The sequence below is a fragment of the Lampris incognitus genome, chromosome 15 (genome assembly GCF_029633865.1).
Source record: "Lampris incognitus isolate fLamInc1 chromosome 15, fLamInc1.hap2, whole genome shotgun sequence".
NCBI classification, from domain to species: Eukaryota; Metazoa; Chordata; class Actinopteri; order Lampriformes; family Lampridae; genus Lampris; species Lampris incognitus.
The window spans coordinates 24,832,638-24,860,367 of NC_079225.1; the positions used below are offsets into that span (position 1 = coordinate 24,832,638).

The 27,730-nt window shown below is 44.8% G+C and overlaps 1 protein-coding gene across 1 annotated transcript in view; it reads right to left on the reverse strand.

Annotated features, from left to right (window-relative positions):
- Positions 1-27,730, reverse strand: part of LOC130124824 (cAMP-specific 3',5'-cyclic phosphodiesterase 7B-like) — a 42,671-nt gene continuing 14,941 nt past the window's right edge. Inside the window, exons 2-12 of the mRNA XM_056294172.1 lie at positions 6,810-6,899; positions 6,155-6,318; positions 5,652-5,715; positions 3,534-3,629; positions 2,976-3,076; positions 2,283-2,414; positions 2,045-2,136; positions 1,258-1,402; positions 960-1,056; positions 731-811; positions 1-215 (exon numbers count right to left, since the gene is read on the reverse strand). Coding sequence (XP_056150147.1) covers positions 1-215; positions 731-811; positions 960-1,056; positions 1,258-1,402; positions 2,045-2,136; positions 2,283-2,414; positions 2,976-3,076; positions 3,534-3,629; positions 5,652-5,715; positions 6,155-6,318; positions 6,810-6,899 — 1,277 coding nt within the window. The remainder of the gene's footprint in view (positions 216-730; positions 812-959; positions 1,057-1,257; positions 1,403-2,044; positions 2,137-2,282; positions 2,415-2,975; positions 3,077-3,533; positions 3,630-5,651; positions 5,716-6,154; positions 6,319-6,809; positions 6,900-27,730) is intronic.

A 27,730-nucleotide genomic window follows, 5' to 3' on the forward strand; every position in this document is an offset into this window, starting at 1 on the left:
TTAGGAGATGCCTTCCCCCTCTTTGCCTCCTCCTTTGGGTTCTTCCTCAGCGAGGGGGTGCATGCACATCTCTGCTGGTGCGCGAGTGTGTCGCAGGTGGCCCCAGCGTGCCTTGTTCTTGTGCAGGTGACCCATCATGGTCTGGCTGAGGAGGCTGGGCTCAGTGAAGCGATGCCACTCCTCAAACAGGGGCTCCACGATGTAGGTGATGAAGCCTGGGACATAAGAGCCAAAACAGAAGACAGGGTTAAACGCTGATGGGTACGAGGTGAGTGCCTCGAACGCTCTGACGTGTTGTCCTATCCCTTCACGGCCTAGGCCTAAAGTCCACCATCTTCCTGAAGGGTGAATGGCGTCTTCCTTTAAGGCGCTACAGGAAGATGGCCATTATTGAATGGGAAAAGCGGAAGTTATAGTCAGGGGTAGCATAGCTGAAGAGAGGCCCTTACAAAAAGACAAGGCCATACTGGACTAAAAAAGGGTTGTCAACTGGAGGACACTTGTGTCTCAGTTTGTCAGGGGCATCCAGAAGTTCTACCACAATTTGTGTGAATACTGGGAGTATGTATATCATTTAATGTTTTGTGGATATGAGACTTATATGATTATGACAAAATTGTGTATGCGCTAGTGTGTCTGTGTGCACATATGCGTGTGTGTGTGTGTGTGTGTGTGTGTGTGTGTGTGTGTGTGTGTGTGTGTGCGCGCGCGCGCGCACTCTAAGACACACCTATCTGGATGGTTGGTACAGTATCAGCCTGCTGATTGCACAGAGGGCTGATTTCCAAGTCAAACTTCCTCTCCAGGTCACCTGCAGGTCAACAGACGATAGATAGACCGGGTCAGGAAAAACAACAGCAGTGTAAGTAAAAATATCGGCGAGCATAAAATAAAAAGGAAAGACGAGATAAGACACAGGGACCCGGACAACAGAGGAGACACATCACTACACCGCTTACCCTGCCTGTAAAATTCCTCACACACTCTCTCGCTCCACCGTCTGCTCAGCTCCCAAACCCGACACGGGTTACAGACGTCTGCACACTTGAGAGCAATCTAAGGGCAAGGAGGAAGATTCCCACATGACAATGGAAAAAGTAAATTTACAGTCCAAATCAAACGGAAGGGATTGATTCAATTCAGCCACTTTATGTCTCGTGTGTGTGTTCCTGACCTTGCTTTTAAGTGTGTGCATATTTTCGTTCATGCTCATACAAGCAAATGTATAAATGGTAACGGTACATGTGTGTTTGTTACCTGCAGTATAAAGTGCCTGTGTGGGGCATGCTGCAGGTCCAAGTCCTGGTTGTCCAAGTGGTCTCTGAAGTTTGACAGGAACTCATTTTGCCTACTGATGTCCGTAGACAGGATCAGAGAGCCCAGCCGCTGTTCCATGTCCTGTCTGTTGGGAGGAGGCAGCATGGAGCCAAATTATAATAACCTAGCGATTGCGCGCACTAATTCCTGACTCTGTTTGCGCTGTTGTAGAACGTTTTCAATGCTTACGGGTGTCCAGTGTGTATACTTGGCCTATTCATCAGCTACATTTCTGGGGTCTACCCACAGGGGGATTTTTTCCCCTTTTTCTTCTCAATTGTATCCGGCCAATTACCTCACTCTTCCAACCCGTCCCGGTCGCTGCTCCACCCCCTCTGCTGAGCCGGGGAGGGCTGCAGACTACAACATGCCTCCTCCGATACATGTGGAGTCGCCAGCCACTTCTTTTCACCTGACAGTGAGGAGTTTCACCAGGGGGACGTAGCGCATGGGAGGATCACGCTACTCCCTCCAGTTCCCCCTCCCCTCTGAACAGGCGCCCCAACCAACCAGAGGAGGCGCTAGTGCAGCAACCAGGACACATACCCACACTCAGCTTCCCACCCGCAGACACGGCCAATTGTGTCTGTAGGGACCAAGCTGGAGGTAACATGGGGATTCGAACTGGCGACCCCCGTGTCGGTAGGCAACGGAATAGACCGCCACGCTACCCGGACGCCCCCAAGATTTGTGCTTTTAGTGTAATTGTGTTTGCAAGTGTCCTTGCCTCATTTTGCTTGGCAGGTGGGACAGCAGCCCAGACTCCCGGAGCATGCCCACAGTGGACCGCCAGTGGTGACTCTCGAGCACAGACGTGTTCTGGACAGGAACAAGAGGAAGTAACATCTTAAAAACTGCTGGGCTGTTTTTTGTTTTTACAGAGGACTCTATAGGTCCCAGACTTGACACTATGTCAACCACACATGACCAAAACACTGGTAAACAAAGACCAAGTAGTCAAGCACCTGGTATAGGGATGCGAGGTGGTGTCTGGTCTTGATGAGGAAGGGCTGGTTGACTCCAGGGTGGTCCACATCATGGGCAGCTGCTGCCATCAGACCCAGGAACACGTCCAGAGGGCTCAGCTGCTCTGCTAGCTACAACCCACAGTCCAAAGGGTGATAGTTGTTCGTTATTTAGTAGGGACACTTGTGTGCACTTCAGCTATGCTTCTACTTATTTCTTTGCTAAGCGTTCACTGTAGATATCCATCTTCAGAGGTCAAGGTGAAGGTCTTGGAGAGAAGCATGTGTGACATTTAGCTATGTTGTGTCAGTACGTGTTCCCTGCGTAAAATGTTGAGAGTCCTTCTCCATCTAAGCAGACAAAACCATGCACTCAAACTGACAGGCAAGCTTTTAATTGACAATTAATGTATGTCTTCCTAGCAGGGCTGGAATATGTGTTTAATGTATTTTATGGGATAAAACATGATATATACTGATCCAAAAAACATTATTTATCATGACACAATGTGTGTGTGTGTGTGTGTGTGTGTGTGTGTGTGTGTGTGTGTGAACATTTACATGTTCTGAAGTTACAGTGAGATGCATACAGTGTACCAACTATATCATGTGTTAAAGTTTGCAGGAGGAGAGCGAGAGAGAGAGAGGGGGGGGACTAACGGTTTTGTATGTGTGTAATTACAATGTTATTACCTTGGGCTCCTTCAGGTAGCAGTACATGGCTTGTGTGACATCAGCAGCATGCACAGCGTTGTGATAGGGATTGTGGGAGTGGTAGTCCTCTTGCACCATGCCTGTCCAGACAAAAGACAGGGTCAAACCCCACAAGACTTCATTCATTCACTCGATCATTCCAAATATTTGACAGAACAAGAGGAAGTACTTTTAGCTCATCTAAGCAATATTTTGAGGCTGGTTGATATTTTTAGAAAATCAAAGTGTGCGTGCGTGTGTGTGTGTGTGTGTGTGTGTGTGTGTGTGTGTGTGTGTGTGTGTGTGTGTGTGTGTGTGTGTGTGTGTGCAATTATGTGTTATGTGTGTATAAAATCCTAGTATAAATAAGGTACTTCAACATTATTATGCATTTCTGTTTTCATGACTCGTTTTTTTTTTAATCAACATTTGCTCTTTACTGGAAATAATTTATATAGACCATGGTGCATTTGGGCTGTGAGCTAGATGGATGACGTAGAAGGATAGATGCTTTAGTGTTAATAAGACTTGTTAAAAGTGCCCGTTGGGAAGGCCTACCCAAAAATCTGAGCAGTTTGACTATATCAAGCTGGAAGTGATGAATGAGACCATAGACATTGAAGAGGTGGCACATCAGAGTCACCAGACCATTCCCTGCAAAACACACACACACACACACACACAAAGATATATCATTTCTTATTTCTGTCAATACTACTGTTAACACAAATTTGTGTGGGTAAGATTCAAAGAAGAAAGCTAATGTAAGTATCTCAGCTCAACAAGCAAAACACAGCCAGAACAAATCCCCCAAAAGACACAAATGGGTTGGGGGGAAAAAAAGTAAGGCTATGTTCAGGCCTTCATAGTCAATTCTAAGGTTTCGCTCAGATTTATCAGATATTTTTTTTTGTGCGTTTAATTTCCTTTTTCATATTCATTTTTGAAAGTGCCCCAAACCTGTGAACAGTGTGAACAGACTTCCATCCTAAAATGACTCACATGTGCAGAAAGAACAGAAAGAACAACATTTTGTGACCATGTAAGGTCTTATCACAAGCCATCTTCTCACACATTTGCAAACTGCAATATGTACCCTTGGGTTTAGGTTGAATGGGGTCACACCTTTAATAGATGATATCAGTGTCTTGTTTCCACTGACTTCTATCAGTGTCATATTTTCCCCTAATTAACTTTGGCTATAACCTTGCCCCTGGCTAGCACCCCATGTGACAGACCTATTATTCTCTAATCTAATTGGACCATACTTTTGTTGAGGCAATAAAAGTTATCAATCAGAAAAGTGATCAGTCAAAATGTTGATACAAGTGTGCCAGTCCCACCTATCTGTGTCATGGAGAGTGCACTTGAATACGATACTGCCATGCAGACGTGAATCGCGTCATATATACAGACCTGCTCAAGTTTGTTGGTACCCTTACAGCTCATTGAAATAATGCTTCATCCCTCCTGAATAGCGATGAAATTAAAAGCTACTTTGTCACAAACACTTGCGTGCCGTGCCTTTGGTATGTCATACAATAAAGCAAAGAAGCTGTGAAAAGAGATGAATTGTTGCTTATTCTACAAAGATTTTCTAAATGGCCTGGGCACATTTGTTGGTACCCCTTAGAAAAGATAATAAGGGCGCCTGGGAGGCATGCCAGTCTATTCTGTTGCCTACCAACACGGGGATCGGCAGTTGGAATCCCCGTGTTACGTCCAGCTTGGTCGGGCGTCCCTACAGACACAATTGGCTGTGTCTGCGGGTGGGAAGTCGGATGTAGGTATGTGTCCTGGTCCCCCTAGTGAAACTCCTCACTGTCAGGTGAAAAGAAGCGGCTGGTGACTCCACATGTATCGGAGGAGACATGTGGTAGGCTGCAGCCCTCCCTGGATCGGCAGAGGGGGTGGAGCAGCAACCGGGATGGCTCAGAAGAGTGGGGTAATTGGACGGGTACAACTGGGGACATTAGACTATTCTGAAGTGGCCTTCTATGAGTCCTGATCTGAATCCTATTGAACATCTATGGAAAGAGCTGAAACTTGCAGTCTGGAGAAGGCACCTGCCAAACCTGAGACCGCTTCAGCAGTTTGCTCAGGAAGAGCAGGCCAAAACACCCATTAATGAGTGCAGAAGTCTCACTGAGAGCTACAGAAGAAGTTTAATTTGCAGTGATTGCCTCCAAAGGTTTTGTAACAAAATATTCAGTTAATGGTCCCATCATTTTTGTCCACGCCATTTTCAATTGTTTCATTATTTACAATAGTATGATGAATAAAAGAATCAAAAGCAGTGTCTGATTTCTATTTTCAAGTTATTTCAGAGAAAATTGTGCATTCTTCATTTGTTGTGGAGGGGGTACCAAAAAAATCTGAGCACGTATGTATGTCTGCTGCAGGACCACCACGTGAAAGTGCCCCAATTCTCCAAACTTTGAGAAACTATTTACCAGTGTTTTGTTTTTCTGTTCACACTTCTTTAAAAATAATCAAAGCTATGTCAAATTTGAGAGCAAGGTCTTAAGAGGGGGTCGGGTAGATATGGCGGAAGATCATCTCAGCTGGTTAACAGTTAATGCACATCAAAAACAACCAAAAGAGCCATTAAATCACCAAAGATTAAAAAAAAAAGAAATTGTTAAAGGTAAACACTTTTCAAGCTTTTGCTCTTACCATTGGTGAGACGATCAAAAAGGAAGATGTCGAAGTTCCATGTGCCCACCTTTGACAACATATGCTGCAAATACAAGATACATGGTGGTGATTCATTAATAGTACCATGAATGAGATTCCAGTGCCTATGGAAGTGTGTGTGTGTGTGTGTGTGTGTGTGTGTACATGTTTTGCTATCCTTGTGTGGACCAAATGTCCTCATTAGGATAGCAAAACCTGACAGCACCTACCTTGTGTGGACATTTCAGAGGTCCTCACAAGGAAAAGGGTCTATTTTAGGGTTAGGAGCCGGTTTTAGGGTTACGGGTAGAATTAGGGTTAGGTTAAGGGTAAGGGTTAGGTTAAGGTTAGGGTTAGGTTAGGTTAAGGGTAAGGGTTAGGCATGTAGTTTGCGTGGTTAAGGTTAGGGTTAAGGGCTAGGAAATGAATGTAGTCAATGACGGGTCCACACAAGGATAGTGAAACCAGACTCTGTATGTGTGTGTGTGTGTGTGTGTTCTCACCGCGGCTTGTCCCAGGTAGTCGTCATCCAGTAGGTGAAGGGATCCAGGGGCGTGGGGTACCAGCCCCCTCAGTAGCCCGGAGGCATGGCAGTATCTCTGGAAGCTGAGGAGACGTTTCACTTTCCTCCTGGTGCCTGACTCTACCTCCCCCTGTTGGGCACTGGCTGAAATCACAGTCGAAGGATTGTATGCTGCCATAAGACGGTTTTGAATGAAGTTGTCCAAGGCTCATTAAGTTCATTGGAAGCCTGTTGTTGAGTCACTGCCAGGACACATCTTGACACAGCTATGAGTAATAATGGCATGTCTGACAAACGTTTGTTTGCAAAAATGCAAAAAACGGGCTTTACAACAACGTCTCACATGACAGGTGTCATCAACATTGACAGGATAACAGTTAATGAATCAGCGCACATGGATGCGGTTATAAGTGATGATGTACAAATAATGTCGGGGAACATATCCACACACAATTCCCACGACCTCCGACAGTGTAATAAAAGGAAGAAAAAAAGACTTGAAACAGAGCAATGCAAATGTCTTTATGCATGCAATGCGATGCAAGGCTCGCTCTCTTCAAAAAGGGCCATGCTAGTATGCTGAGCTGTGCCAACAAAAGCATCTCCGAATGGCTTTGGCTTCATCGGGGACTTACTGTTGAGGATGCAGAGGTCAATCAGCGGGTAGGACCCTCTTCTCTCAGCCAACAAAACACCAGTATAAGCCCCGCCCAGTCTGACGTCACCTAGAAAGAGAAGGACAGGAAGAGAGGGAGTGAGCAAAACAGAGAGCGAGAGAGAAGGGGAGTGAAGGGGTGGTCGGGAGTTTGTGTGTGTGTGTGTGTGTGTGAGATAGATGACAGAGAGGAAGGGGGAAAGGCAGAGTGAGTGAGCGAGGAAGCAGTGCAGAGTAACAAAGCGTGAGATAGAGAGCTAGATAGAGAGTGTGAGATAGAGAGAGAAGCTGTTTCCATTCAATTGTCAAGCAAACTTTGAGTGACCTTTTCTAAAGTAGCAAAAGATAAAATACGACCACGTTGCATTTCCATCACATCGGTTTAAGTGAATAAAACCCAGAATGTTGTCGTCCCTGGCCCACGTCATAGGTCCCTACTTCAACACCCACCACACAAAGACGGACTAGTTTAGATGAAGAGACAGCTGATTATGTGATTAAATTCTATTCACATTTCATCTCTAATTCGTAGAATACATTTCCACCACCCATTTAGCACATAATCTCTTTATCAACATGAGCAAAAAACAAAAACACCTCAAGCGAGGTTATGAACTTTTTTGTGATGGTTGAGTTTTTTTTTTAATTTGATGTTTCCATTTAGTCTTTTCCTACTCAAAACATCAAACTTTGCATTACTTGGCTTGATAGAAACCTCTCTAGAGAGAGAGCAGACTAATTATATTTGTAATTAAATCTTTATTTGAATAGGAACAGTGCATATTAATGAACATTGGTATCGCAGATACACATGTAAACATGCCGGATTGTAGCAATACTGCTAATTTACATCAGTTGTCCCTAGGCAGGTCAAAGCAAAAAATAAAAAACAGATGTGGTACACCACAACACAATACAATAACACTAAAATACACAACAATACATACAATACAGCATTATACACTCCATAAAACCTTACACTCCAATACAATACAATACATTACAACATAATACAATGAAACATATAACACACAAGTGGCTGATATAATCAGCAGGACAAAGCTGGATTGAGCTCGCACCAATTAAAAATGATCACAAACAGATGGGTCTGCAGTGGTGTAGCGGTCTAAACATCGGCTTTGTGTCGATGCAGTTGCCCACTGGGGACCAGGGGTTCGTGCCTTGGTCTCATCAGATCCGACTATGGCCGGACTCGATGAAGCAGCAATATTGGCAACGCTGTCTTCGGGAGGGGGGCGGAGTCGGCTTGTGTTCGTCACATGAATGCATCTCCGGGTGTGTGGGAAAAAGCAGTGGTTCGGCCTGGATTCGCCTTGTCACGAAAGCGGCGAGGCGTCTCCTTCGAGACCGCCGGCTGGAGAGATGCAGTTGGCGAACGCATGCGGTACGAGGGTGGATGTCTGAACTAAAATAGGGATTGATTGGCCACTAAATTGGGAGAAAAAGGGAAAAATAAGATTTTTTTTTTAAATGATCACAAACTTGGTGTAATTTCAGCCATTTTAAAAGTGGGAAATGTGGGGCATTCCCTTATTGCAGAAGGTGTGTTATTCCAGATCTTAGTGCCCTTAATTGATAACACCGTTTGACTGGAAGTGGTGCGTCTGAAGGGTACCTCACAATCCCCTCTAGTGGAGGCCCTTGTAGTTATTCTAGTACTGTTTATTCTTATTTCAATTTATTCATTTAATCGCGGTGGGGCAAGACCATGCAGTGACTTGTATACAGAGCAGGCATATCTGAATGTTTTGAAATTCTCGAAGTTTAGAAGATAATGTTTCTCTAGAATATTGCAGTGGTGAAAAGAAGAAGGCTCTCTGTTGAAGATTTTTATGGCTTTTTTTAAAGAGTGATACTATTGGTTTGAGTGTTGTTGCACTTGTAAATGACCAGTTTGTAAAACAGTATTCAATATGGGAAAAAAATCATCGATTGAAGAAACATCCTAGCAGCATTTTCTGATAATGATGATCTAATTTGCCTAAAATCATAAAAATTGAATTGAATAGCTTTTTTTTTTTACATGATTCTTAAACGATAACGTGGAGTCCAATGTATTTGAATTCTTGAACAATTTCGAGCTCTTCCCCCTCCATAAATATGTTAGAATGTGTCCTTTCTATTGGTTGTTTAGAGACCATCATGCATACGGCTTTTCTAAGATTCGATAACAGGCATGAATTGGTAAGCCATTTCTCTACATGGGTCAGTGAGATTTTGTGAGGCTTCCCGGGCAGTTTTTGCATGTGTAAAGATTACGGCATCATCCACATACATTTGGATATTGATGTTTTGACATATATTTGGCAGAGCATTAATGTATAAGAAAACAAAATTGGTCTAAGTATGGAGCCTTGGGGACACCTACTGGACATTCAAGGTAGCACTGAGAGAAACATGGAGTGGGCATAAATTACGAAAGAGAAGAGACAGAGAGACAAAGAGAAAAAGTTAAGAACAGAAAATGTTAGAGAGCGGAAAAAGGCTTAGAAAATGGGCGGATGGGGAAAAAGAAAGACCATTCCAACCAGTGCCGTCACAGACTTTTACGGGCCAACCTGGAGTGGACGGGAAGTTGACACATCTACTGAGTCATAAGAAAGCAGAGGGGGAGAGAGAGGAGAAAGAAAAGAATTAAGTTTGTGTAAAAGGATGGAGGAGAGAAGTGGGAAGACAAAAGTCTGTGTGTGTGCGTGTGTGTGCGTGTGTGTATGTGCGTGTTCGAGAAAGGGGGGGCAGGGGGGGCTTAAAAGAAACAGGGCTAATGACAGAGTAACAGGGATAAACAGCAGTTAGGGTGACCGAGGCAGAAATAGAGCAAAGTTTTCCACAGTGATATGAATGCCACCAGTCAGACTAGAAACACATGAATAAAATAGATTTATAGTTGCCCTTGAATCAAAAGCCAATGAAACAACAGGATCATTTACCCTTTATAACCAGGGTACATCATGAGGCTGATCTAGGTTGGACTAAGGAGAACTGATTTTGTGTCATAGGGCAGCTGTTGAGATGCATGTCAGAATATATTTTACATAATAACCAAATAGGATAGGCGGTGAATTGATTCTTTTCATATCATTTTCATGCTTCTTTTTTTGTTGTTGTTGTTGTTTCTAGTGTGGTGCTCATGGGTAAGCATAGTAGAATCTTGAGCACTGCAGTGATGCCGGTCGATAAATTTATAAATTTGCGGCTTTTGCAGTTTTCCAAAATAGATATATCATCAGCGCATTTTCAGAATAGTACATTTAGTTCTTTGCTCTCAAGAGTGTCCCAGTCACATCGTCACTTGGCAAGACAAAATTAAATGCAAGATGGTGCGGATGGGTCATATGCTAAAAATCCAAGTATATTTTCCAATTTGAAATAAGTAAATCTCCCCAAATAAGATCTGCAGGGTTAAGTCACCCACAGATTTTGTTCTTGAGTCAAATGCTGCATGGTAGCACTCATGAATTTTGAAAAAGTAATATACTCTCAAGAGCAATATGGTTAACAAAATAACTATAGCTTGCGAAAAACGTGACTACAGTGTTGGTCACATGCTCTTGATGTCATCACACCACGCATGCCAGCAGCCAGTTCCATGCTTAAGAGTGAACAATTCAATGCTGTCAATTCAATATCGCAATGTGAGGGGACAAATCAAATCCAGTCAGTCAGTTCACACAGTCACTGCCTTCACACATTGCGCGCCTTTCCAGAAAAAAACACTACATATATATAAAATGTATATATATATAATATCCCTCTCACCCTTTTTCAGGTGGTGTGTGTCTTCCTCAAGCTCGGGTCCTCTACCAGAGGCTTGGGAGTTTGAGGGTTCTGTGCAGTATTTTAGCTGTTCCTAGGATGACACTCTTCTGGACAGAGACCTCAGATGTTGTTCGTGGAATCTGCTGGAGCCACTCTCCTAGTTTGGGGGTCACAGCTCCAAGTGCTCCTTTTACCACTGGGACTACTGGGGATTTTACCTTCTACATCTTCCAACACCTCGACTCCCCATGGACATACGCAAGGGTCCTGTTTGTGGACCTCAGCTCAGCGTTCATCGTCCCAAATATCCTTCACTACAAACTCACCAGGCTCACTGTACCAGCCAGCCCCCATGTGCCAGTGGATTAAAAACTTCCTGACAGACAGGAGGCAGCTGGTGAGGCAGGGGAAAATTGTGGTGTTCCCAACACAGAATATTAACCAGTGTGGGTTGGTTGGTTTTTGAATGTGCACATTCAAATGTGATTGGTGCTGAATGAGGTGGAGGTCAGCTATTGGTTGTTCCTGAAGAGTATATAAGGCAGAATCGCCACCAGGGCGTTCTCTTGGTACTCCGCTCTACTCGGGATAGCTAGGTTGTTGCAGCATAATAATAAATATACTACGTTACTGTCATAAGTCTGCCGTGTGCACTTTCCAGTTATCTACTTAAACAGTTTTAGAACAGTATTAGTGTTTCATACACCACAGTTTGGCGACGAGGATGGGATGTTTAAGTTGGAAGTCACAGAGTTAGCATGTCAAGCGGCTCCAGCGAGGCAGAAGTAAACGACGAACAACCAGGGAGACGTTCGGTGAGTGAAAGGACCGTCGAACAGAAGATGGCATTCGGTAAGCCAGAAGATTTCCACTTCGAGGAAAGTGAGGAAAGTTTTGATAGTTATCGCCAGCGGTTAGAACAGTACTTCGCAGCAAATGGATTGGACACTCGAGATGAGAAAACCAAAGCGGTATTTCTTACGGTGGTAGGAAAATGGGCACATCGCCAGTAATGAGAGACGACATCAATGAATCACGCAACGTAGATGGAAACGTGCGGCAGCAGCCATTTAGTTAAACCGGAAAAAGAACAGAGACTGCCACGCAGGCAGACCGGAAGGGAGGCTTGGTAACTATAGCAACCACAACCAATACTGGCGTCACCCCTTTTTTTTTTAAAAGAAAGACCCCCCCCCCCCCACACACAGAACAACAATAACACCACAGAACACCAGACAACATCACAGCTCAGGCTATATAACTAGGTCTGTAAGGTAAGGCAAAACGTTATCACCAGTACACACAAACAACTGGCCTAAAGTTCAAAGTCATCTAAATGCCGCGGCAAGCGCCGACGACGCTCCGAGCGTCGAGGTGCAGCATCAGGCGCAAAAGCAGGCACACACTCGCCAGGGGAGCCCCCCCCAGGCTCGACCTCGACAGGAGGCACAGTCTCATCCCCCAGCCTCATATCGTTATCACAAGGCAGCCAGGAGGTCTGGTTTTTGCGCAACTTCGCGCTGAAGTAGCCTGCGACCTTCACAGTGTCCTTGCAGGTGACATACAGCGTAGCTCCTAGGCCCGGCTCTCTGACGGCACCGTCAGTTACAATCCACAGCTGCTCCGCAGGCCGTGGACGCAGGATGGCACGTGTAGAAGATAGTGCCCTCTGAGCAGAGGCGAAGGCACACAGCAGCTCATCTGACCACAGGATCGCCTCCTTCGACTCCCGCCCAGCGACTGCGTCGTCCAACGGGGCCAGCACAGCAGCACAGTTCTTCAGTACACGAGCCAGCACCTTGTATGCGCCAATGAATGAACGCAATCCCGTCACAGTCTTTGGAGGGAGGCACGCAGCCAGGGCAGAGACGCGGTGAGGGCTGGCCTGGATTATACCCTGACGCCACACCCAGCCCAGGATGGAGGTCTGTACAGGAGCTACAGTGGTCTTAGTGGCGGACAGGTTCAGACCACACTTCTGTAGGGCAGAGAGAACCCGCCTCCAGACAGCTAGCAAGTCCTCGAGAGTGTCTGCACCACAATACAGGTCGTCTGCCACCTTGGCCACATGGCCTTGTTCAAGAAGGTCCCCGAAGACTCTGCACGTCAACTCCTCGAGCGCCGTCTCAGACCCCGGCATGCCCATAGCACTCCGCACATACACACGGACACCCTTGAAGGGTGTGACGACCCCACAGTACTTCCACGAGTCCCTGGACAGAGGAATCTGATAAAAGGCTTTGGTAAGGTCTGTGGCAATAATATATTTCCATTGAGCTATAAGACGCAGGGTGGAGTCAACATCAGGCATCAGGGAGGGTTGGGGTTTACTGTACCGGCCAACATCCGCGAATGCAGTGACAAGGCGAAAGCCACCTCCAGGCTTCTTGATAAGGAACGAAGGATTGACATATTCCACGGTGATGTCGACATCCTCGGGCTTTCTGAAGACGCCCATGCTCTCCAACACGTCGAACTGAGCCTGGAGTTCTTACAGCTGACCCCTGGAGTACTGTGGGACCCTCCCTTTACGTTGTGGAGGTAGGACAGGTCCCGTGTTCACCCTGGCCTGGAATGGACCCACAGCGCCGTTATATCCTTCAAAGTGGGGATCAAACACTACATCAAACTCTCTATGCAGGGCGCTGAACTCATCTCTGATGTCAGCAGGCATGATGTTATCCGGATCCAGAGCGACAAGGTCAGAGGACAAGGCTGACATGGTCATCGGGGCCAGTTTGGGGGGACCAGCTGGCACCGCGGCGTCACTGAGTGATGGGACATATGTGGCGTGGACACGGCATAGGTGGTAGCTTTTCTGGACCAGCCGCGGCCCGCCAGTGAGATTTAGGATACAGATCTTCCCGGACACACCCTGTAGCAAAGATGGGGCAGGCCACTGCTGTGTGTCAGACTGGTCACATGAGACATCGACGTGTGGTTCAACAGCCAGCTCACTGTCCACATTGCACAGCTCAGGAGGCAGCTCGAGCTCGATGTACTCCCCTGGCCACACAGTAGATTGATCCGGAGCGCGGAGCACATGCGCACGCCGAACGGCATGGCTGTCCATCGGTGTTTGGAGGGTGCCGTAGTGGTATATATCCTCGCCCAAGAGATGTAGTGTTTGGCTGGTTTGATGGAGACGTCGTTCTTTTCCATAAAGGGAATTCCAGCCAGGATGTCAGAGTCGAGATTCTCAACGACGAGGCCTCAAAATAGAGGTCATGGCCATCTCTCTGGAAGTGTGTCCGTGTCTCTCCCAATACTTTCAAAAGGTACGAGCCAGCAGCTTGGAATGCGGACTGCGTACTTCCTGTGACGGTGACGCCCAGCCTGGTCGCGCATGAGGCCCTCATCATGTTGCCTGTTGCCCCACTATCAACGGTGAGACGCACAGGGCAGTGTTCATGGAAGGCATCGATGTAAGAGGACTGTTTGACACGTTTCACACTACTAGATGGCGCTGGCTCCCCACTAACGCACTCCTCTACCTCATCATCAGTCTCGACCTGCTCTCCCAAAACCTGACACGACTTTGCCATGTACATTTTATCTTGGGGGGGCAGAAAGGAACATTTGCTGAGGAAGTGATTATCAGGCCTGCCGGCACATTTACAAAGGGGACATGACCTCCTTGTCCGGACAGGGATGGATTGCTTTGACTTGGGGAGTTCAGACACAGCCCCGGTGCACTGAAAGCCGCAATGTAGACTAATAGCTTGCCATATGCCATCAATAGATGTGGAGTGCCTGCCTATGCTGTGACGAGAGATTACAGGACAATAACTGGCTATCTGTCCCAACATTAGCTCTAACATGGTTACCTTCTGTTCTTTATTGCGACGTCGGAGCGCGGGAATATCTTCACCGTCATCTGTGAATCCCCGGACAGGGGACGTTTTAGACTTCTTCTCCCACTCCACGCCATCGAGCAGGAAGGGGGCAAACCCGGCGTCGAGCGACAGTATATAAAGCAGGTTCTGACGCCAGTTCTCAGAAGAGTTCGCCCTCTCGGTCTTTGTTAAACACCACTGCTTCGGTGCTCCGTGTGTCGCCATGCTGCCCACTTAGCTAGCACTACTGTGTCTGAGCTAGCCCAGCTGCGTCTGGTGGTAGACGTAACTACCGTGTGATTCCCCTGGAAGGGCTACCGCGATTAGTTCGGTAAATATCAGTCCTCGGGACGTAAGTCTGGTAAGCGCTGCCACCACGCCAGTAATGAGAGACGACATCAATGAATCACACAACGCATACGGAAACGTGCGGCAGCAGCCATTTAGTTAAACCGGAAAAAGAACAGAGACCGCCACGCAGGCAGACCGGAAGGGAGGCTTGGTAACTATAGCAACCACAACCAATGCTGGCGCATAGCTTGCTGATGGATTTGTGTGCGCCAGATAAGCCATCGGGTAAAACATATGAAGTACTGGTGGGAATGCTAGAAAAGCACTACATCCCGAAAACCAACTTTATTGCCGAGAGATGCAAGTTTCACGGAAGAAACCAAAAGGAAAACGAAACAATAAGTGAGTACATTGCAAGTTTGAGAAAGTTAGCAGCCACATGCAAATTTGGAACATTTTTAGATGAAGCACTGCGTGATAGGTTTGTCTGTGGAGTTAAGAGCAGTGAGCTAAGAGATCGGTTACTCAATGCTGCTCACGCAAAAGACTTAACATTACAGCTCGCAGTTGAAATGGCGCTTTCTTTTGAGGTAATAAAAGGCAACAGTGCGCAACAGTTTGCACAGAAAGGCTATAAAGCTAATGTGGTAGAAAAGAAGGCTAACCTAAAGCATAGAGAGGCTACGGTAAAGTCTACAGCTAATGAAAAGCCCTGCTATCGCTGCAATGGAAAAGGCCACAGACCAGATGAATGCAGGTTCAAGGACGCAGAGTGTCACCAGTGAAAGAAAAAGGGACACATCGCAAAAGCATGCCGTTCACCTAAAGAAGGAAGCTATGGCAAGGCATCAAAAGGGACCAGGCATTTGGAATGTTGCCAAGACATTACCTAACTATCAACACACACAGAGGGTTGTATCATTACATTAGGTTACCCTACGGTGTTGCTAGCGCCCCTGCTATTTTTCAAAAGACTATGGATCAGGTTCTTCAGGGTATGGAAGGGGTCATCTGTTATTTAGATGACATCTTAATTACTGGAAAAGATACAGAAAGGCACCTGACTAACTTGGAAGAGGTGCTTAGTAGACTTGAAGCTTACAATCTCAGGGTTAAAAGAGAGAAGTGTGCATTCATGCAGAACAGCGTTTCATACTTAGGGCATGTCATTGATGCCATGGGCATACATCCAATGAAGGAAAAGACAGATGCTATTCAGAGGGCTCCAGTTCCGAAAAATGTAACTGAACTCAGGTCATTCTTAGCTCTGTTAAACTACTATGGGAAGTTTATCCCTAATCTATCTACTCTGATTCATCCAATGACAGCATTGCTGCATAAAGATGCAACCTGGGAATGGTCAGAGAAATGTCAAAGTGCATTTGATAGTGCAAAGAAGTCTCTTCAGTCCGATAAATTGTTAGTACATTTTGATGCAGAGTTACATATCATACTAGCATGTGATGCTTCTCCTTATGGAGTTGGTGCTGTAATCAGCCACAAAATGAAAGATGGAAGTGAGAGACCTATCACATTTGCATCCAGAATGTTAACTAAAACAGAACAGAATTACTCTCAACTGGAAAAAGAGGCACTGGGTCTTGTTTTTGGAGTTATGAAATTCCATGAGTATCTTTATGGAAGGATATTCTTGTTATTGACAGACCACAAGCCACTGTTGAAAATTCTGGGGCCTAAAACAGGTGTGCCAACACTGGCTGCCGCTAGATTACAAAGGTGGGCTCTAATTTTGGCAGCGTATACATACGAAATCCAGTACAAGAAGTCAGAGCAGCATAGCAATGCTGATGCTTTATCAAGATTACCTGTGAAGCCTGATGTAGATGTGGTGTCAAACCCAATTTACAGAGTGTCTTACCTGGAAGACTTACCTCTTACTGCTAGAGAAATAGCCAAAGAAACAGACAGAGATCCTGTGTTAAGAGTGGTTAAACAGTTGGTGTTAACTGGATGGCCTAAACATGTACAGGATGAGTCACTGAAGCCTTATTTTCAGAGAAAATTAGAGCTTAGCATTGAGGATGATTGTTTATTATGGGGTTACCGTGTGGTAGTGCCTGATAAACTAAGAGACAGGCTATTGTCGGAATTACATGAGCACCACTGGGGAATAGTTAAAATGAAGTCCCTCGCCAGAAGTTTATTCTGGTGGCCTACATTAGATGACAGTATTGAACGTGAAGTGAATCAGTGTACTATTTGTCAGCAGCAGCGTAGTATGCCTGCTACCGCACCGATACATACATGGAAATGGTCTTCGAGTCCATGGGGAAGAGTACATCTTGATTTTGCTGAGGACTACAAGCAGATGTTTTTAGTAGTGATGGATGCCTATGCTAGATGGCCAGAGATAGTTCCCATGACCACCACTACTTCATCTAAGACAATTGAAGCAATGAGAAATTTATTTGCAGCTTATGGGTTGCCTAAGGAGGTTGTAACTAATAACAGACCTCAGTTCTGACTAAAAATGGAGTAAAACACATCAAGTCACCTGCATACCATCCTGCAAGTAATGGTTTAGCAGAAAGATTGGTCCAAAATCTTAAGAAATCCCTTGCAAAGAATAGAGCCATTGGTGGTATGACGCTTGAGCACTGTGTAGCAAATTTTCTGATTGGGTACAGAAACACACCCCATACTAAGACAGGAAAGACCCCAGCTGAGCTATTTCTGAGAAGACAGGTGCGAACCAGGTTGTGTCTTATCAAACCAAAGTTCTCTCAGAGAATGCAGAACGAGTCTGAACCAAATCTTCCCCGTGTTAGGTCTTTTAAGGTTGGTCAACACGTGTTGGTAAAAAATTACAGGGGAGGGGAGAAATGGTTGAATGGAGTTATAAGTGAAGTGTTGGGTCCTGTCACATACAGTATTGAAGTAAATGGAAATTGTGTGAAAAGACATGTGAACCAGATGTTGAGTGTCAAAGGAAATCCAGATCAGACTCAAATGGACTCTTGTGATGGAGCTTCTTGGGAGATTGATGATTTCAATGCAGACGCTGTTGTGTCAGAACATCCTGAACCACAGGTTGTGGAAGAACGACCTGTAGAACCACCACCGCCAGTTGTGGAAAGGAACACTCGTCCTATGTCCTGTCCTGTGAGAGGCAGACGTCCTCCTGATAGACTGAACTTGTGACTGACATGCAGATTGGATATGAAAAAAAAAATCTGTAATGTAATGTATGGTTACTGTAGAAGAAATACTGTACATGGCTATGAGCTTAAGAGCAAAAAGGATATGTTAGAATCCTAGAAAGAAATGAAGTTTGAATTTACAAGGGAGGAGCTGTGGTGTTCCCAACACAGAATATTAACCAGTGTGGGTTGGTTGGTTTTTGAATGTGCACATTCAAATGTGATTGGTGCTGAATGAGGTGGAGGTCAGCTATTGGTTGTTCCTGAAGAGTATATAAGGCAGAATCGCCACCAGGGCGTTCTCTTGGTACTCCGCTCTACTCAGGATAGCTAGGTTGTTACAGCGTAATAATAAATATACTACGTTATTGTCATAAGTCTGCCGTGTGCACTTTCCAGTTATCTAGTTCAACAGTTTTAGAACAGTATTAGTGTTTCATACACCACAAAAATCACATCCAGCACCCGGACAATCAGCACTGGCACCCCCCAGGGATGTGTGCTCTCCCCTCTACTCTTCTCCCCTCTACACAAACGAATGCACCTCCGGTGATCTGTCTGTTAAATTCCTGAATTTTGCGGACAACGCAACTATCATTGGCCTTATCTGGGATGGTGACAAGTCTGCATATAGACAGGAGGTTGATCTGCTAGCCCTCTGGTGTGGCCATCACAAACTGGAGATGAACACGCTCAAAACAGTGGCGATGACAGTGGACTTCAGAAGACCCCCAACACTGCCCCCCCCCCATACTCAACAGCATGGTGTCTATGGTGAAAATCTACAGGTTCCACAACCTCCCAGGACATAAGGTGGGCATCCAACATGGACACAAGTATCAAAAAGGCCCAGCAGAGGATGTACTTTTGCCGCCAGCTCAAGAAATTCAACCTGCTTCAGGCACTGTTAATTCAGTTCTACACTGCAATAATCCAGTCTGTCCTCTGCACATCCATCACTGTCTGGTTTGGTTCAGCCACCAAACAGGACAGGGACAGACTACAACAAACAGTTAGGTCTGCAGAGAAAATCCTTTATGCCAAACTATCCTCCATTCAGGACTTATACAGCTTCAGACTTAGGAAACGGGCAAGCAACATCACTGCAGACCCATCACACCCTGGTCACAACCTGTTCTAACACTTCCCCTCTGGCAGGTGCTACAGAGTACTATACCCCAAAACAACCACATATAAAAACAGTTTCTTTCTGCGGGCTGTCATTCAAATAAATAAATTCAACCATTTTGTATATACTGTACTGTACTGTCATGTCCATCTACCTCAGGCATGTACAGTGCTTCCGGAAAGTAGTCACACCCCTTCACTTTCCCCACATTTTGTTATGTTACAGCCTTATTCCAAAATGGATTAAATTCCTTTTTTTCCTCATCAATCTACATACAATACCCCATAATGACAAAGTGAAAAAGGTTTTGTAGAAATGTTTGCAAATGTATTAAAAATAAAAAACTGAAATATTGCACGTACATAAGTATTCACACCCTTTGCTATGACACTCAAAATTGAGCTCAGGTTCATCCTGTTTCCACTGATCATCCTTGAGATGTTTCTACATCTTGATTGGTGTCCACCTGTAGTAAATTCAATTGATCGGACATGATTTGGAAAGGCACACACCTGTCTATATAAGGCCCCACTGTTGACAGTGCATGTCAGAGCAGAAACCAAGCCATGAAGTCAAAGGAATTGTCTGTGGACCTCCGAGACAGGATTGTATCGAGGCACAAACCTGGGGAAGGGTACAAAAAAATTTCTACAGCTTTGAAGGTCCCGAAGAGCACAGTGGTCTCCATCATTCGTAAATGGAAGATGTTTGGATCCACCAGGACTCTTCCTAGAGCTGGTCGCCCAGCCAAACTGAGCAATCGGGGGAGAAGGGCCTTGGTCAGGGAGGTGACCAAGAACCCGTTGGTCACTCTGACAGAGCTCCAGCGTTCCCCTGTGGAGATGGGAGAACCTTCCAGAAGGACAGCCATCTCTGCAGCACTGCACCAATCAGGCCTTTATGGTAGAGTGGCCAGACGGAAGCCTCTGCTCAGTAAAAGGCACATGACAGCCCGCTTGGAGTTTGCCAGAAAGCACCTAAAGGACTCTCAGACCAGGAGAAACAAGATTCTCTGGTCTGATGAAACCAAGATTGAACTCTTTGGCCTGAATGCCAAACGTCACATCTGGAGGAAACCAGGCACCTCTCATCACCTTGCTAATACCATCCCTACAGTGAAGCATGGTGGTGGCAGCATCATGCTGTGGGGATGTTCTTCAGCGGCAGGAACTGGGAGACTAGTTAGGATCGAGGTACAGATGAATGGAGCAAAGTACAGAGAGATCCTTGATGTAAACCTGCTCCAGAGCACTCAGGACCTCAGACTGGGGCGAAGGTTTACCTTTCAACATGACAACGACCCTAAGCACACAGCCAAGACAATGAAGGAGTGGCTTCGGGACAAGTCTGTGAATGTCCTTGAGTGGCCCAGCCAGAGCCCAGACTTGAACCCCATTGAACATCTCTGGAAAGACCTGAAAATAGCTGTGCAGCAACACTCCCCATCTAACCTTACAGAGCTCGAGAGGATCTGCAGAGAAGAATGGGAGAAATACTCTAAATATAGGTGTGCCAAGATTGTAGCTTCATACCCAAGAAGACTTGAGGCTGTAATCGCTGCCAAGGGTGCCTCAACCAAGTACTGAGTAAAGGGTGTGAATACTTATGTGCATGCAATATTTCAGTTTTTTATTTTTAATAAATTTGCAAAAATTTCTACAAAACCTTTTTCACTTTGTCATTATGAGGTATTGTATGTAGTTTGATGAGAAAAAAAGGAATTTAATCCATTTTGGAATAAGGCTGTAACATAACAAAATGTGGGGAAAGTGAAGGGGTGTGAATACTTTCCGGGTGCACTGTATGTAAGTAACCTGCTAACATCCATTTTCAGCATCTCTGATATATTCTCTGCACCATTGTACAAAACCCAATTTCAATGAAGTTGGGACATTGTGTAAAACGTGAATAAAAACAGAATACAATGATTTGCAAATCCTTTTCGACCTATATTCAATTGAATACACTACAAAGACAAGATATTTAATGTTCAAACTGATAAACTTTATTGTTTTTTTGCAAATATTCACTCATTTTGAATTTGATGCCTGCAACACGTTCCAAAGAAGCTGGGATAGCGGCAACAAAAGACTGGGAAAGTTGAGGAATGCTCAAAAAACACCTGTTTGGAACATTCCACAGGCGAACGGGTTAATTGGAAACAGGTGAGTGTCATGATGGGGTATAAAAGGAGCATCCCCGAAAGGCTCAGTCGTTCACAAGCAAGGAAGGGGCGAGGTTCACCACTTTGTGAACAACTGCGTGAGCAAATAGTCCAACAGTTTAAGAACAACGTCTCTCAATGTACAATTGCAAGGAATTTAGGGATTTCATCATCTACAGTCCATAATATCATCAAAAGATTCAGAGAATCCAGAGAAATCTCTGCACGTAAGCGGCAAGGCCAAAAACCAACATCGAATGCCCGTGACCTTCGACCCCTGAGGCGGCACTGCATTAAAAACCGACATCACTTGGGAAAACCATTGTCAGTTAACACAGTTCATCGCTACATCTACAAGTGCAAGTTCAAACTCTACCATGCAAAGCGAAAGCCATATATCAACAACACCCAGAAACGCCGCCGGCTTCTCTGGGCCCGAGTTCATATGAGATGGACTGACGCAAAGTGGAAAAGTGTGCTGTGGTCTGACGAGTCCACATTTTGATTGATTGTTTATGGAAATCATGGACATTGTGTCCTCCTGGCTGAAGAGGAAAAGGACCATCCAGATTGTTATCAGCGCAAAGTTCAAAAGCCAGCATCTGTGATGGTATGGGGATGTGTTAATGCCCATGGCATCATGGGTAACTTGCACACCTGTGAAGGCACCATTAATGCTGAAAGGTACATACAGGTTTTGGAGCAACATATGCTGCCATCCAAGCGACATCTTTTTCAGGGACGTCCCTGCTTATTTCAGCAAGACAATGCCAAGCCACATTCTGCACGTGTTACAACAGTGTGGCTTTGTAGTAAAAGAGTGCGGTGCGGGTACTAGACTGGCCTAACTGCAGTCCAGACCTGTCTCCCATTGAAATTGTGTGGCGCATTATGAAGCGCAAAATACGACAGCGGAGACCCTGAACTGTTAAGCAACTGAAGTCGTACATCAAGCAAGAATGGGGAAGAATTCCACCTACAAAGCTTCAACAATTAGTGTCCTCAGTTCCCAAACACTTATTGAGTGTTGTTAAAAGGAAAGGTGATGTGTATATATATATATGTATATGTATATGTATATATATATATATATGTATATGTATATATGTATATGTATATGTATATGTATGTATATATGTATGTATATATGTATGTATATACACACACACACATATATATATAGATCAGATGGTGGAGGCGCAGGAAAGGAAGAGAGCCAGGTATGCAGATTGGTAGCTGAGTGTCAGAGGAATGGGTGGAAGGCAAACTGTGAGCCCATTGAAGTGGGCTGCAGGGGCTTTGCAGGCCAGTCTCTACACCAGGTCCTGGGATTCTTGGGGATTTGTGGGTTGCAAAGAAGAGCCATTTGGGACATTTTGGAAGCCGCTGAAAAGGCTTCTCGTTGGCTCTGGATGAAGAGGGTTGATGCGTGGCGTAATGCGCTACCTAGACACAAGCCGGGGCTTGATCACTCCTGGCTGGGTCGCTCGGGTGAGGGTGTCTGATGTTAAGACCTGAAAATCCTGATGACCCCGGGTTCATTGTCCAGGTTGCACCACATGGTGTATCAAAGAACACACATATATATGAAGCAGAATTCGGTTTTTCTATTTTTCCCAAAGACCCCGCCTTAGTTCAGTTTCTCTCAGCTAATATTTTTTTCTAACACTCATGATGTCATCAGACACAATCATACAGCCATCAGATCAAAATATCAAATTATGAAACCCCACCCACCTTTATTGCCAACCCTTTCTATTAGTTATACGTGTGTTAGAAAGTGTACACCAGGAGGGTCAATCTATGGCAATCTGACGGTCCAGGGTTCATGTCCCTGTTTGGGCGCAACATTTTGTGTGTCTGACATTCTTGTGTAAGAAGTCGGGTTGTTGTGAAGCATCTAGTGTGTTGGTGTAGTGTTCTGTGCCTGTCACGTCTCACTCTCAAACTTCACTGCTGGCTAGCAGAAATGCGAATAGGAGAGCCGAGCATGTAAGTCTCTCCCTGCCAGTACTTAGCCTCTCCAACAGCAAGCCCTATGTAGTGCCTCCTCATGGCGACATATGGTAACTGGGTACACCTTGGACCCTGGCTGAACTACAAGGGACTCGGAGGAGGTTTGGCCCCTAGACATGCGGTACACAGGCCCACCGGTGTGTGGATATTCCCTAATGCCGACGAACCAGCCCCCAGCTATGGGTTAAATAGTGCCACTGCCTAGTGGATACCTCAGGAGAGGAATAGGCTACATGAGTAAACCCCTACAGAAAATCAACATCCACAGTGCTGTTGTTGTTTTTGTTTATTTGTTTGTTTTCTTGCCTTTTGAATCTGTTTAATTAAGCATCTGCTGGCATCGTGTGTGGCTGCCGCTTCTCCCTCTCATAGCCCCCCCTTCCCATCCACCCCTGTGCTACGTTTATCTGTTGTCTTGTTTCACCCCGTTTATTGTAAAGCGACCTTGAGTGTTAGAAAAGCGCTATATAAGATTGATTTATCATTATTATTACACTTTTGAAAAAAATGTTTTGTTGATTTTTACTAAATACTATATTCCAAAAATATTCAGTAGCTACCAGTGTATAGGGCCTACTCGTACAAAACCAAGTTTGTCATAAATGGTACACTAGGTGGACCAATCTACTGCATTTACATGTTCAAATTTTTTTTTTTGATTTTCATAAATTTGTATTACTAAAAACTCAATAGCTACCTGTGTATAGGGCCTACTTACTATACTCATACAAAACAAAGTATGTTAGAAAGTGTAAACCAAGAGGGTCAATCTACGACAATCACATGTTTGAATCTTTTTTAATTTTAATAAATGTATCAAAATTTATGAATAAATATATATAAAAATGAAAATTCGACAAAACATTTTTCAAACATGTAATTGCCGTTGATTTACCCTCCTGTTGTGCACTTTCTAACACTTGTTTTTGTATGAGTAGGCCCTACATATATATATATATATATATATATATATATATATATATATATATATATATATATATATATATATATATATATACGTACAGCTATCGGTTTTTCGTAATAAATATATTCATTAGGAATTAAAAATCAATAAAACATTTTTTAAATGTAATTGCTGTAAATTCACCCTTCTGTTGTGCATTTTCTAAAACATTTGGTTTGAGTAGGCCCTATATACAGGAAGCTATTGATTTTTTTTTCAGTATACATTTTATGAAAATGTTTTTCTTAAAATGTAATTGCTGTGGATTGACCCACCTATCATGCACTCTCTAATACACCCGGTTTTGTATGAGTTGGACATTTATATGAGAAGCTATTGAAGTTTTTTTCAATACAAAAACAGCACTTTGAAGACTGTCCCTTAAATTCCATTAAATGTCCAATATCCAATATCCAAATTAAAAATTAACTTTTTCCTGTGTTTCACTCTTCTAGTTTATGCTGTGTTCAAGATTTCATGAAATCTTATAACTGATTTCTGTTTGACTTTAAGTTGCTTTGTAAAAAAAAAAAAAGTATAAATGCAATCTGGCGCCAAGAGTAATGAATTATATGTAGTATATAGCGCTTTACCTAGACACCCAAAGTGCTTCACACTAAAGGGGGGAACTCACCTCAACCACCATCAATGTGTAGCATCCGACTGGGTGATGCACAGCAGCCATTTTGCGCCAGATCACTCACCACACTTCAGTTTGAAATGGAGAAATCATTGAACCAATTACACGGGGACCAGATGGAAGACTGCCCCTTACTGGCCCACCAACACCATTTCCAACAGCAACTCTGATTTTCCGGAAGTCGGCGGTCTCTCATCCAAGTACTAGCCAATTCTACACCTGCTTAGCTTTTGTCACTCAGCAGAGCCAGGGTCCATGTTGGAATGGCTGTCCGGCATAACATAACATAACATGGCAACAAAAATATGGTGGATCCTAAATGCACAATTCCTGCATAAAACACAACAGATGAATAAAATATTCTGATTCTGATTATTCTGATTCTGACAACTAGGTCCAGAATTGTGCAGTGTACATTAGAGTCAAAGCACACGGGGCCCGCACACATACACATTATTACACTTCAGTGGACTCTACACCATGGAAGTACTAAATAATTCACAGATATTAGATGAGAGGCGCGGGAGCATATTGTGTCCCAGAGGTTGCCAGGTCATATCATATTGTTGACACGGGAACCTAAATTATTTTAAGAATAAACTGAAATGATTTGGTGGCGCTGACTCATTGCCAGTGAACAGGACTGAAATGAATCCTCTTGGCCTAGTTGTGGAGGAGAAAGAGGGTGGGGGAAGCCTCTGTGCTTTCATCCTGTGTGCTGCTGGGCAAAAAGATGAGGAAAACATCACAAGGGGAGAACAGCGGCTCAGAAAAGCCCTGGCAGAGGAACCGCTGCACTAACATTCAGAACATGCCTCCCCCCCAAGACACACACACACACACACACACACACACACACACACACACACACACACACACACACACACACACACACACACACACACACACACACACACACACACACACACACAGAGGCTGAAAACATACTCACATGCAAATGTACACGCACAGCACTTGTCTCAATTTACATCCTCATCCACTGACAAAAACCAAAAACATTCTTTCTCCCTCCCTCTTGCCCCCACCTCCATCTCCCCTCACCCTCCCTTTCGGCAACCCCCCACCCACCCACTCCATTCTGTATCCTCATCTCTCCTCTTCCTCTCTTGGCTCCTTCCTCACTCTCACCTCCCTCACCATCTCTCTGTCAACCCCCCCCCCCTTCTCTCCCACACTGTTTTTTCTCCTCTGTCTTTCTCCAAACTCAGTCTCGTAACTAGTTCATTGTGCAGAACTGGGTCATTGAGAATAAAAACATGAATCAGTCAGAATGGGTGTCAAAAAAGAGAAAAAGGAAGCAGAACACGTACAGGGGACCATCATACATCACACACACACACACACACACACACACACACACACACACACACACACACACACACACACACACACACACACACACACACACACAAACACACACACACACACACACACACAAGCGCATACACACGCAAACACACACGTGCATTCATGCAAATGAGGTTAAACCCTTGATATGAAATGCAAAAACAAGATACAAATCCTGTTTGTTGGTATACATTGCCCCCACACACCCTGTACCTGCCCTGTACATCATCAGGAGACCATCCTGTCTGAGCATGCAGCACAACTCCTGGTCCAGGCTCTTGTAATATCACGCATTGACTACTGCAACTCCTTACTGGCAGGTCTCCCTGCCTGCACTTTCAAACCTCTGCAAATGATCCAGAACGCGGCAGCGAGTCTGGTTTTCAACCAACCCAGAACAGCACTTGTCACTCCGCTGTTCATATCCCTCCACTGGCTCCCAGTTGCTGCCTGCACCAAATTCAAAACCTTAATGCTCGCTTACAAAACAGCAACTAAACTGCTCCCGCCTACCTGAACTCCCTCATTCAGGTCTACACTCAGTCCCGCTCACTATGCTCTGCCAATGAAATGCCACAACGGGGCCCTAAGTCACAAGCCAGACTCTTCTCTTCTGTAGTTCCCCGGTGGTGGAACGAGTTACCGAACTTCATTCGATCCGCTGAGTCCCTCTCCATCTTTAAGAAGCTAAAGACCCAGCTCCTTCACAAACACCTCCACACTTGATGGTATTAATATATATAAAAAAACAAAAAACAAAAACGCTTCAATGCACCCCATGCATTGCCTTTGTGCACTGCCTCTTGACACTTATGTGCTATCGGACTTGAACCATTCATCTACCCATTATCCAAACTGCTTATCCTGCTGTCAGGGTCACAGTGATGCTGGAGCCTATCCCAGCAGTCACTGGGTGGCAGGTGGGGAGATGCCCTGGACAGGCCGCCGGGCGATCACAGGGCCCGGACTTGAACCTAGTTTTCTTTTTTTTTTTTGGTACTTACTTGCTTTGAATATGGCGTGAGCATAGGTGGTTATAAGATAAGCAATCTTAGATTTGCATAGGACACGGTACTAGCAGCTGATGGACAACAAGATCCACACGAAATGTTGAGTCGAGTAAATGAGGCAGCGGAAAAGAGGTTGATCAGTTTGAATGTGAAAAAGACAAAGTGCATGAAAGTGGGTGAATCAGACATTGCAATCTCGGTAGATGGACAAGATGTAGAACACCGAGAGAGCTATACATACGTGCGTTCAGTTAAAAAAATGACGGTGACAGATGACATAAGAATCAGAATTACCCTAGCAAAGAAAAGAATGATGGAGATGATACAAATATGGAAAGATCGGGGAATAAGAAAAGAAATGAAAGTCAGTCTACTTAAAGCACTCGTCTGGCCAGTGTTGTCATATGGAGCTGAAAGTTGGACATTGAAGAAAGCAATGGTAAACAGGATTGAGGCTGCAGAGACGTGGCTTTATTGCAGGATGCTTCGAATAAGTTGGACAGAGAAACGAACGAATGCGAGCATCCTTAATTAATTAGGAA